The sequence below is a fragment of the Grus americana genome, chromosome 28 (genome assembly GCF_028858705.1).
Source record: "Grus americana isolate bGruAme1 chromosome 28, bGruAme1.mat, whole genome shotgun sequence".
In the NCBI taxonomy this organism is placed as follows: domain Eukaryota; kingdom Metazoa; phylum Chordata; class Aves; order Gruiformes; family Gruidae; genus Grus; species Grus americana.
The window spans coordinates 3,238,741-3,251,143 of record NC_072879.1 but is presented as its reverse complement, the minus strand read 5'-3'; the positions used below and the strand labels follow the sequence as shown (position 1 = coordinate 3,251,143).

Genomic DNA, 12,403 nt, shown 5'->3' with positions numbered 1-12,403 from the left:
TCCTGCTCTTGTCATGCAAAGGGTCAGGCACGTGACGGCGCTGGGAAAGTTATCAATTAAACGCAAACCAAGATGGAGCCAGGGGAGAGTGGGGCGGCTGCCGGTGCTGGGGGTGGGAGCGTGGCACAGCCGCCCCTGGCTCTGCGGTGCTGCTGTCCGGCGGGAGCCGTGGCCATCGCGGGGGGGTTTCCTCCGCACCGCTGCCAGAGCCCCCGCGCATGGGGGGCAGCGGAGGGGCCATGGGGCGTGCGACCCCACCGAGCAGCCTGCCTGTCCCCTGCCCTGCCGGCGGAGCAGACCCTGCTGTCAGGCAGCGCTAACAGTAACGAATGCCCCTAATGAAGCACCCAATTAGCCGGGATCCCAGCCTTAATAGCAGCTGACAGAGCTGAAAGCTGCGAGTAGTCAATTGTCAAGTGTAACATCCCGCCGGGGTGAGCAGGGACGCTGCTCCATCCGTCTCTGTCAGGGAAAAACAAAGCTCCCGCGTTAACCCCTTTGGCGGTGGGCGAGCTCCGTGCCCGCCTGTGCGGCCCCGGCAGCCGTGGTGGGCCATGGCATCGGCCCCGGCATGTGGCATCGACCCCAGCGATGGAATCGGCCCCGATGATGGCATCGGCTGTGGCCCATGGCGTGCATCACCCTGGTTGCGGCACCCACCTGGCGTCTGTCCTGGAGGGGCGGGGGCTGCCCTGCGCCCAATACCATGGTGACCCCCAGGCACCCCACCAGCCCTGTGCGGTCCAGCACCCTCCTCTTTTATTTTCCTGCGCATTGCAGGGCATGAAGACACGGCAGCCGAAGCTGCTGCCAGCCCCGCACATGGGGTGGGCTCCCACCCCCACCGGCAAAACCACCCCCCCTCACTGAGCAATCCAGCGTTGGAGGCTGGCGGGGGAGCAGGGGAAGCCCCCAGCCCCCCCTCCCGGCAAAGCTGTACCGTGGCGAGCGGCCGCTCTGTGCCGGACATGTGCAGCTTGCAGAGGCGCAGTGTGCAGAATGCCGCTGTTGGTCCCCGACGGGCCCCTGATGTGCTGCGGTGAGCCCCGGGGCGCAGCCCTGCCGCCGGCACGTCCTCCGGAGCACAGCCACGGTTTCTGTTTTCCTGAGCGTTTCATCGCGAGCTGCTGAGCAGACGGTAATTACCCCATGGGTGCTGGGTGGAGAATCACTGACTGCCACCGGGACCGGCACTGCAGCGGGGGGGACCTGCCCGACTCTGCGGCGGGGGGACGCGGGGTCCCTGTGCCAAGAAGGGCTCGGGCTGCGCGTCTCCAGTCGGAGTAACAGGAACCTGGATTTGCTCAAAGCTGAGCTTTTCCTTTGGCTTGAAAACGTGAATTGGCGTATGTTGGCGTGCCAAAGTGCCGTCTCTCCTCTCGCTTCCCGCGATTCCCTGTGGACCCTTGCGGGGATTGGCCCTGTCCTCGTGTCCCCGGGTCTGGGGGACGCCAGGGCTCAGCGGAGGTGGGGACAGGGCTCCTCGTCCTGCTCGCCCTGTGCCGGCACCCGTAGGGAAGGGGAGACCCCGAGCCACGGGCGCAGGTCTGCGGGCACGGGCACTCCAAGCACGCACCGGCCCAAGCGGCGCACACCCTGCGTGGAGCAAAGGTGCGCCAGGCTGGGCACGGAGCAGTGTGTGCCGCACCGGAGCGGGATGTGCCAGGCACGGGGCTCTGCCCTGGCGCCTGCTGCAGCGCCCGGCCGCGGTTTGCAAAGCTGCGGCTCCTGCCAGCGTGCCGCCGCTCGCCGGGAACGCGCTGAAACGGGGAGCGGGAGAGGGGCACTGGCACCCGGCTCAGCCCCGGCCGCTCGCCCTTCCCTGCCCGCCTGAAAGGCGTATTTTATTTTTTCTATTTTGAAGCAGACGAATTAGCGATGTGCCTCGTTTAGACAGTTCAAATCCCACTCATTTTAATTAGCGCGGCCTGGCAGCCCTGCTGCGGGTATTACACGGGGCGACAGCGCGCTTTCCAGGTGGCGGGTTTTTAAAATGCTGTTGACATTTTGTGAACTGAATGACTTAAACGATAACAAATTAACAGACGGCTCCATGCGTGCGCGCGGGGCTGGCTCGGTGTGAGCCTCCGCCACGCGCCTCTGTGAGCAAATTCAGTTATCTGAGCGTGTCCGAGCGCCGGCACCTCTCCCCGCTCGCTTGGCCGCTCTGTGCCGAGGTGTGCCCTGTGCCTCCGGCCGGTGCTCAGATAGGCGCTGCTGCTTTGGGGGGGGGTGGCTTTCGGGGTGGTGCGTGCTGGTTCCATCCCTGCTGCTCTGGTGCCAGGGTCCTGGCAGCACCACAGTGCCGGCCGCTCCGCCGGAGCTGGTTACAAGCGGTTACCACCGGCGGGATGGGGGCTGGGTGTGAGAGCCGGAGCACCCCATCCCGCTAACCACCAGATCTGGGCTGTCGGTGCGGTTACCAGAATGGTGGTGGAGGGATGTAAAGCCGAAGTTGGCCGGGATGAGGCGGCGGCACCTCCAAATAAGCCCCTTCCCTCCTCAATGGAGCCGCCTGCGCTGGGCTTTGCCCAGTGCGCTGAGGCAGTGGTGCCCGGTGCCGCGGCATGGCCACGCTCCCGCTGAGAGGCTGCTTTGGGCCCCTGGGTCGCACGCGTCGCGGTGTTCGGCAGAGCTGCCGGGAGGGAATATTTGATCAGGCAGAAATGTAATATTTATAGGAGGGGGTGAATCAGCAAGGGGAAACGGAGACATAAATAAAGATTCGTCGGCAACGAAAAGCCGGGACAGAGCCGAGACAAAGTCACCCGGTGCCTGGGGAAGCGCGGCCCCGGGGGTGGCAGCGCCTGGCCCCTGCCCGCTCCCCAGACGTGGGGTCTGGGCAGCCCCGGTGCCCTCCCCGGTGCTCGAGGGGACGCGGGAGGGTCCAGGCTGCGGTGAGGGCGTCTCACGATGGCAGGCAGGGACGTCCCCTGCCCGTCTCGTCCCGCTGGGGTCAGTCTGTGCGACGGCAGGGATGCCCGGTCCAGCCCTGTCCTGGACTCCGGCTCAGAGTCCCCCGGGGCCAGGTAACGCCTCGCGCCATCCCCGACCCCGGCTCATCCGTTCAGAGCCGCCTGGGCACCATCTGCCGCTCCCGGCCCCGGCGAGGGGTCTCCAGGGATGGGGAAGGGGACAGGGCATCGGTGTGGCGGGTGCCACCGTCCCTTGGCCAGCCCTGCTGGGGGGCGGCCGGCCGGGGTGGGGGGGGAGGGCTGCAAGGACCTCCGGAGACCCCTGCCCCATGTGCATCCCCCCAAAACCTGTTCTTATCTTTCAACCCAACTTCGTGCCTCGTGACCCTGATAGTGCTGGGCTGAGTGGGCTCACGGATGGTGGGGACGGGGATGCCAAGGGGCATCGGACGGGGGTGCCGGGTGGGCGCGGGGGGGGTCTCTCTCCTGCTCGCCGGGGCTGGGGGATGCCCAGGACCCGCTGTGGGCTGGGGTGCCGTGCCAGGGGTCCCCGTGGCTCCCCAGCACCTGCCGCCCACCTCAGCACAGGGTGACCCCTCCCCGCAGCCCGCGCCAGTGCCCGTCTCCGTCTGTGCCATTTATCACAGCTAATCAGCTTTAATTCAGCAATTTGTCAGTCTGGAGAAGGCCCTTGGAGTTAGTTGATTTTTTTAAATTTTTTTATTTCCAAAAAATACTATTATTATTATTATTATTCCCCTGATAAGCTCGGGCCTTCCTGTTACAATCGCCTTTGCTTGGGCTTTAATAACAATCATTAAAATAAATAATTTTTTCAAATAAAAGGCAGAAGAGTGGGGGGGGTGTTAATTTTTTTTTATTGTTTTGTATGCCTTTGAAAATTGTTTCCCAGTAAATCCCGGCCCTTTGTATTAATTTTACATTTTAAAATGTTACCTTGCCAGGGGCAGGGTTGGCACAACTGACTCGGGAAAGGAGAGAGAAGGAGAGAGAGAAAAACCCTGCTCCTTAATTAGCGTATTTCCCTGTGTGATCAGAGTGCTTATGAAGCAGGTAATGAGCTGGATGGGGGCTGGACAACGATGCTCAGCTGCTCCGGCGAGGCTGGAGGACCAGTGTGCTCCCCTCCCGCCCGCCTCCTGTCTTCGGTCCCCCCCTTCCCTTTTTGGGTGCTGGGTGCCTTTCGGGTCACCGTGCTTTGCTGCTGTCCCCACCTGCCCCGCCGGCGTTCGGCCGCCCTGGGGATGCGGGGATGTGGGGATGCGTGCTTGGGGCGTCCCGTGTGATGAGTTTGAGCCAGCCTCAGCCCTGTTCGCAGCTGCCAGAGACTCAGGCGGGCGCGGGGGGTGTTAGGGAGCCCCGAGACGCTGCTTCGGGGTGGCTGGGGGGGGCCGTGGCCACCGTCCCCATCCCGCGCAGGGTCGCCCTGACCCCTCCAGCCACTGACCACTCCGGGGGTCGAGCCGCAGGGATGTTTGCAGGGCCTGGGAGCGCTGGCTCCGGAGCCGCGGGGTGTCCCCCAGCCCTGGTCCTCCCGGGACAGGGGGGGCTTTCTGCTGGCCGTGCCGCAGGAGCCTCAAATTAATTAGCAAAGAAAACGCGCTTGACATGGGGGGAGGCAAAAAAGCCGAGCTGCTAGGTCGGCTCCTGGGGAGTTTGGCCGGCGAGCTTCATCGGCTGCGGTGCTGGTAGCGCCAGGAGTGCCAGGGGTCTGCAATGTCCCACCATGGGGGGCAGTTTGGGGATGGGGGGGGTCGCAGGAGTCGCCCCAAGGAGCCGGGGGGGAGCGGCTGCCGGCGGGAGCTGCCGGCGTGCGCCACGGCGTTCTCCAACGCCGCTAATCCCTTAATCTCTCAGATAATCAGTGCCAGAAACGCAAATTACACTGGGATTGCAGCGCACAGCTGCAGCGATGCCAATGCTTCGACGGTATCGCCGTGAATAATGATTTTTTTTGTGAATTGCTACCAAATGGTGCCGGTTTATCGGGTGTAAAACAAAGAGGCTCTGGGTTAATCTTGTAGGTTCAGGGGGGCGTTGGGGCGTGCAGGGGGTTGGGGTGCCTGCAGGGGGGGCGATGGGGAGAGGAGAGCGGTGCGAGGCTGAGCTGGGCTGGATCAGGCCCCGGGTCACAGTCAAACCAAGGTTTCGGTGTGCCCGGGGTTGCTGGCGGGATACGGTGAAACGTGGTCCCACTGACGCCGGCTTCTCCCACAGGTTTCACCGCGGGGACTATACGGTGGAGGTGAGCATCAACGACTACCTGGACATCTACTGCCCGCACTACGAGGAGCCGCTGCCCGAGCGGATGGAGCGTTACATCCTCTACATGGTCAACTACGAGGGGCACGCGTCCTGCGACTACCGGCAGAGAGGCTTCAAGCGCTGGGAGTGCAACCGGCCCGACTCCCCCAACGGGCCCCTCAAGTTCTCGGAGAAGTTCCAGCTCTTCACCCCCTTCTCGCTGGGCTTCGAGTTCAGACCCGGCCACGAGTACTATTACATCTGTGAGTAGGGGCCGCCGTGGGGACGGTGGGGTGCGGATACGCGGGGGTCTGGGCGTCCCCGGCGTCGCCTCGTGCTGCGCACCGGACCCGGATGCTGAGCTGAGGCTCGGTTTGCATCGGTGACCCAAAATACTGCAAAGTCCCCAAACTCGGCCGTGCCCTCGTGCTGGCGGCACCGGTGTCTCCGGCTCAAGGTGGAGATCCCAGCCAGCGCACGCTTGGTGTCGAAAGCCAGGGCTGAGTCACAGCCGTGGGTGGTCACGAGAGTGACCGGGACTTTGCAGGGACTGTGGGATGATGGGGACACTGGTCTCATCCCCGTGGGACCACCACCAGGCACTGGTAAAGGTGCTGCACCGAAGCGGTGGCACAGCCCCAAGCAGTGGCCCTGTCTGCTCCCGTGCCATCCTGCACACTCCTGTGCCATCCTGCACACTCCTCCCGTGCCATCCTGCACACTTCTCCCGTGCCATCCTGCACACTCCCGCGCGTTCCCTCATGCATTCCCGTGCTCTCCCGGGGCTGCGCTCCCCTTTCTCACCCAACACGTGAAGCCCAAGCTGCCCGACCCACTCCGGGGAAAACTTTCCTGCGGGCGCCCGGGCACTGGTTGCAGGACGTGGTCCCTCAGGGATGGGTGGGTCGGGCCCCTTCCTGAATTTCCATCTGCGGAGCGGCTGGGCGCGGGGGCCGGGGCAGAGGAGCGGGAGAGGAGCCGGGCTGGCTTCTTCGGGAGCCTGCTGGAGCCATGGAAAAATAAGCTAATGGGGCTCGGATCGGGCGCTGGGAGTCTGGCAATCGATAATGGGTAAAAAAAAAAATAAAATAAAATGAGAAACCATGACCCCCAAGCACTCGACGGTGTCACAGGGAGACAGGGACGCCTCTCTTCTCACGCAGGAGCCAGCCGGCACGCTTATCTTCCTTATTATTTCTCCCCCTTTTTCCTAAAGCATCTGTTTTCAGCCCACTTAATTTGTTCCTTTTATCTATATTAAATTACCATTTTTTCCCCCCTCTCCCTCTCCCCCTGTAAAATGTCACTCGCGAAATAACTGCATCTACAACTCTCTCTTTTCCCCCCCCCACCCCGTTTTATTTTTTTTATTTTTTTTTTTTTTATTTTTAATGTCGTTAGGGAGAGATTACACAGAAGTAAATGGTGAAGCTGATCATTGCTAAACCGGTTAGAATTCATGTCATGCGGAACATTAGAAATTATGCCTCTTTGAGGAACCGTATTTAGCAGACATGAAAGAAAAGAAATTACCTCCTCCTCGAGCTCGCAAATTGGAATGCCATTAACCTCGCAGGCACGGGGACGCGCTCGTGCTCCCCATGCGGGGTCAAGGGCACGGGCTGGCCCCGGGGATGGAGCCGGGGATGGAGCCGGCGGACGGAGCCGCAGCGGGATGCCCGCGGTACGGCGCGGCGGGTGGCGGGCACAGCTGGCGTCGCCTCCTGCTTCCCCGCGTGGGGTGCGGAGCCGGGGAGGGAAAGAAAAAGGTGAAAAAAAAAAAAAATTTAAAAAATGACAGAGGCTCTGCAGCATCCCCGGCCGTCTCCCCAAAATGGCCGTGCCCAGCGGTGCCGGGGCTGCAGCGTTCCCGCGGGAGCGCCGGTGGCGTGGGCGAGATTCTGACCCCGGTGCAGGGGCAGGATGCAGCCGTCGAGGGATCCCCGTCACGGGTGGGTGCTGGGGTGCACGGTGGGTGCGTGGCTCTGGGGTGCAGAAGGGGCCAGTGGAGATTGGGGGGGGACACCCTCAGCAGCTGCCCCATGGTTTTCTTTGGTAAAAATAAATCCAATGGGTCCTGTGGAGCAGCGGGGAGTGGCCCCCCGTGTCACCACCCATCCCAGGGCCCCCCCGTGTCCCTCCCTAAGTGCCAGAGGTGGGGGGGCGGTGGTGGCCCGGTGCGGCCGGAGGGGACTGCGTGTGCCCGGGCAGGGCTGGCCCCTTGCTCCTGGCTCTGCCAATTCCTTCTTCTATCGGAAATTAAACTTTATTGCGAATAATGCTCTCTTCCCTGCTTTAATTCAAAAAAAAAAAAAAAAAAAAGAAAATTAAATTCCTTTAAAAACATATATATAAAAATCACATTTTCTCATATTGAGAGGGGACTTTCACCAAGATAATTATTGCAATTACTCCCTTTCTCTCTCCCAATGAGTATTATTTTTATTCTGTGCCTTTATCCTCATTTTGCCTGTTCAGGGAGAGCCGCACAGCCCTCTGCAACACAGGTGAGGGGACAAAAGCCACGCGAGCCCTTGTCCCCTGTCCCCACAGGGAAGCTCCAGCTGTGCTGGGACCACCAGGGACCCGTTACGGGGCTCCCTGGGACGGGGCTGCTGCCCCCAGCCCACCCTCCCACTAGAAATTTGAGGGGGGGGATTGTGGGGGGGTGAGGGCTCTGGTGTGCTGGGGCTGCTGCGGGGCAGCTCACTCACCGCCCCCCCGTTTCCTCTGGGCTCCCCGCAGGATGTGGGCACCCCCCCCAGCTCGGGACAGGGGGCTCTCCCCAGAGCAGGCGGGTGCTGGGACCCCCGGTGACCCCCGGGGATCCTCTGCGGCGGAGCAGCCTTAGGAGCCGCGTTTCAGTCTGCTTCCACAATTAGTTGAGGTGACCCCGGGAGGGGACACGGACCCGGCTCGGCCCTACGGGACATCCCCCGCTGCCGTGACAGGTGTGACAGGCGTGACACGGGGCTCGGCGCGCAGCTCGGCACGCAGGGTTTGCTGCCGGAGGCAGGGCGGCCTCCGTGGCAGCTTTTAAGGTTTGGTGACGCCATGAGCTGGAAAACCCCATGCAGGGACTTGGACCCCTCCCGGCTCAGACCCCCCCCCGCCATCACCAGTCCTGTGCAGCGGGGCTGGATGCGGCCGCCCATCTCCCCGCCGCGCCCTGGGCATCTCGGCGATGCCGCAAGGGGTCATGGCATACGTGGGACCCTGGGGGGACCCCGAGGTGGGTCCCCGCCCTGCGCCGGGCTCTGCTCCATCCCCACGGTGAGGGCCGAGCCACTGCCCCCCCTAACCCACCCCCTTTTCTCCCCTTTGCTTCTCTGCAGCCGCCTCCCCCCCCAACATGGTGGACAGGCCCTGCCTGAAGCTGAAGGTTTATGTTCGGCCAACAAGTAAGTGAGCTGGGGCTGGGGGGAGCCCCGGGGGGCCACGGGGCGAGGGTGATGCTCTGGGGGGGCCGGTGGTCCCGGGCGAGTGGGGACCATGGAGGGAGACTCGCGTGGCACCCCGATGGGGACAGTGCCCGCAGCCCTGCCGGAGCCATCCCGGCAGCGCCTGGATCGCGGCGGGTGCGTCGCTGGCGTGGTGGACGTTGGCTGCTGAGTTTCAGATAGGAAAAAAAAAAAAAAAATCTCTGCACAGTGGCTACTTTTCAGAATCAAATAACTCAGCCATTTAAAAAAACAAATTAATAATTTTCTTCTCCTGTTAACGTGTAATTAGCAAATGGCAGCAGCTCTCCCTGGGGAAGGGCTGAGTGCCTGTGAAATGTCACCATTTAAAAGGATGTCTTTCTTTTTTTTTATTTGCACGGCTTTAAAATAAAACCCAATATAATGAAACCATCTGTAAAAAATCATTCTGTTTTGTTCAGGACTAGGGCATAATAGGGGGGAAAAAAAAATCTCTCCCGATATTTTTTTTTAGTATTTTAATAATATCGGGATTTTATTACGCCGATGCCCCGTAGAGGGGAAGGGCTGCCTTTGTGCTGCTCGGGGAGAGGCGCTTTGCCCCAGGGGGTCCCCGAGGGCCGTCCCAGGCTGGGCACCCCTCGATTGGGTCCAGCCCTTGGGACGAGTCCCTGAAATCTCATTTGGAAGCGCGTGGCACAGGGGGACCCTGGTCTCGGGTGACCCCAGGCAGGGATCCCCCGGGGGGGGGACGGAGAGTCCCTGGGCAGGATCAGGCTTTGCTTTTCCTGGGGGGTCCCCGAGGCACAATAGCACCCCTCTGTTGGGGAGCTTAGGAGGGGACGGGACAGGATGAAACGCTGCCTAATCCCATGGAGAGGGCAGGAACCGGAGCACCCTCCAGCGCCGGAGGGCACCCGCAGCCCCCCTTCCCGCAGCGTCCCGGTGCTGCCCACCCCTGTGGCAGGGGGCTGCCGGAACCGCACGCCGGTGTCCCTGCTTCGGGGAAGCCAGGAGTCCCCGAGTCCTTTATTTTTTTTAAAATCCCATTACTCTTCAGACAGTGCCAGGGGTTGGGAGCAGATTGGTACCCGGCTCTTTGCCACGGGGGATGCTGTGGCATCAGCAGCATCCAGACCCTCCCTCCCCAGGGTGCTGAGTCTCACCCCTCTTCTGCCAGAGCAGGATCCACGCTGGACCATGGCCGTCCCGCACGGCTCTGCTGCCGGCTCACGCCTCCCTCTCACGCCTCCCTCTCTTCCTCCCCTTCTGCAGACGATTCCCTCTACGAGTCCCCAGAGCCAATTTTCACCAGCAACAACTCCTGCTGCAGCCTCAGGGTCCCACACACCGTGCTCGTGGTGGTGCCGGTCGTCTGGACGCTCCTGGCCTCGTAGTGCCAATGCCGACGTTCCGGGGAGCGGCTCCGTGGGGAAGGAGCAGCCTGGGAACGGATCCCGACCGCCCCGAATCACGTTCGAGCCGTGGCTCCTGCGCCAGCGGGACGGCGTCCGGGGGAGGTCGCCAACGTGGAGGGTCAGCGCTGCCGGCAAGAAGCTTGCCCGGATCCTGCCGCCGTGTGAAGTCACCATCCTCGCACGGCCGCCTGCGCCAGGGCATTGCGCTGGGAAAGGTGAAGGGCTGCCCCGCGGGACGGATCCCGGCTGCGCACCCTGAAGGCTCCCGTCCCTGCGCTGCGGCTCACTGGGCTCCAGCCCATCCCGTCGGATGTCGCTTTTTACATTTCTAGACCAAATATAGAGTCCTCGTTGGGTTTTTTTTTGTTTTTTGGTTTTATTTTCTTTTTTTTTAAAGAAAAAATATTTTTATTTTTATTTGTCAAGTTGTTTCAGTCCGGGCTTCCCTGTGTCAGACTGACCCGCACGGGGCCGGGCTCAGCCCCCTCCTGCAGAGCCCCTCGCCAGGGTGGCTGCAGCACCCTGCCTTCGCCCGGCCACGGGCAGATCCGCGGGCGGCACCGGGAGAGACAGACGCCAGCGATGGTGCCAACGGCTCCGTTGTCCCAGACTCCTTCTCAGCCCGGCCCTCACCCCGGCAGCAGGACGTCGCGGCGCCAGCCCCGCTGCGCTTCCCCTGCCACGCCCGTGCCGCGGAGGCGCGGGGACAGGGGGCCCGGACGGACGTGAGCCCCCGCTGATCACCCACTGGGGTGACCCTGTCCCCACCGTTCCTGCCATGGATGTCACCGCTGTCCCCACGGGAACCCGAGGCGGCTCCGCAGGCAGCAAAGCAAACCGGACATACCCGAGGGGAGCACCGGGGATCCCGGCTGTTGCCAGGAGCACTGGGGATGGCTGATCAGCATGGGGCGCCCCGGCTGGTGCCGGGAACGCTGGGGATGCCCGGACGCATGTGGAGTACCGCCGGGCGCTGGGAGCTGGCGGGCCGGGCTCGCCCGGCAGCTGGGATCGCTCTGAGGCATTTGGCTGGAGCTGGGGCTGGAGTCCCCGTCCTCAGCAGGGCTGATCTCGCTGGGACAGGAGGAGCGTGCCGGCCGCCCACGGGGCAGGTTTTCCTTCTCCGCAGCCTTCTGCTTTGCACCGCGCCCCCCCCCCCCCCCGATGCCTTGAAGGTGCGAAAGCCCCCCCCCCGAGGGGGCCACCAGCCGCGTGCGGGACCATCGCGGCGCTCCCACGCTTGCCCCTTTGTCCCCCGTCTGCTGCCAGTGTCCCCGGGGCTCCGGGCTGGGCTTGGGGATCTTTTCCCTTTCCTTCTTTGCATTAATAAGAAAAACCCGCCCAAGCCCCTGATCCGAGGTTGGCCCTGACCCCAGGGGCGGCAGGTCCCCAAGGAGGGGTCCCTCCCCTGCAGCGACCCCTCCTCGCCTTAAATCTGGGGCTGTCCCACCCTGGGGGGGGGCCCGCAGAGCCTCCCCACACTCCAGGGGGGTCAGCGGTCCCGGGGGATGACGGCGATGGGCTCAGACCCGGCCAAAGCCCCTTCTGCAGGCGCCTTTTCCAAGCGCACCCCAGACCCTTCCGGCAGCGGGGGGGGGGGGGGCCGGTGGGGGCTCCATCCCTGTACATACAGCGCTATACTGTGAGCGGTTTTTTTTATGTATTGTTGAGAATGAATTTTATGGAAGGGTTTATTTTATTTTTATTTTATTTTTATTTTTTAGACTAGGAAGCTGAAATCTCGCAATAAGCTCATCTCGACCATCCAAAAAATACAAAAAAAAAAAAACCAAACCACCAAACCAAGAAAACCACCCAATAAAAAAATTGCATTCCCTCCTGTCCCGTCCCTGTGTGTCCAGACCAGGTCGTGGTTCTCGAAGGCGAGTGAAAGCACTGTGTTTATCCAGGGAATGAGGGAGGGCACCCACCCAGCCGGGTGCTGAGCACCCACCAGGCTCCGGCAAGGAGCCGGCAGCACCTGCCCGCCGTCACGGTGCCGGCTCTTGGGGGAGCGGCGACTGCAAAACCTGGCCTTCGGTCTGTGTTTTATATATATATAGATTATATATATAAATATCTATATTGTGTACAGCGACTGTGGGAGAGTGGAAGGGCGGCTGCGGCAGCGGGGCTGGCAGGGGCAGGCAGGGGCGGGCAGCCGAGGCGAGGGGGTGGTGAGGGCTGGGGGTGCTTTGCTGTGGCCAGGCTGTCCCTCGGGAGCAGCCCATCGTCGGCGCTGGTTCTGCGTGTTGGTCTCCATTCCGCCTAGCTTCGTCCTTAGACAACGCCGCTTTCGTCCTCGACGTCGTGCTGATGGTAACCGGATCACCGCCCCATTTGGATTCTGTATTTTTTTATAATAAAATAAAAATAAATGTCG

General features: G+C 62.1%; 1 protein-coding gene across 1 annotated transcript in view; it reads left to right on the top strand.

The window, feature by feature from the left end:
• The window catches only part of EFNA2 (ephrin A2), a 48,438-nt gene extending 36,035 nt beyond the window's left edge, over window positions 1-12,403 (top strand). The window contains exons 2-4 of the mRNA XM_054805390.1: window positions 5,154-5,443; window positions 8,516-8,581; window positions 9,878-12,403. Coding sequence (XP_054661365.1) covers window positions 5,154-5,443; window positions 8,516-8,581; window positions 9,878-9,999 — 478 coding nt within the window. The 3' untranslated portion in view covers window positions 10,000-12,403. The remainder of the gene's footprint in view (window positions 1-5,153; window positions 5,444-8,515; window positions 8,582-9,877) is intronic.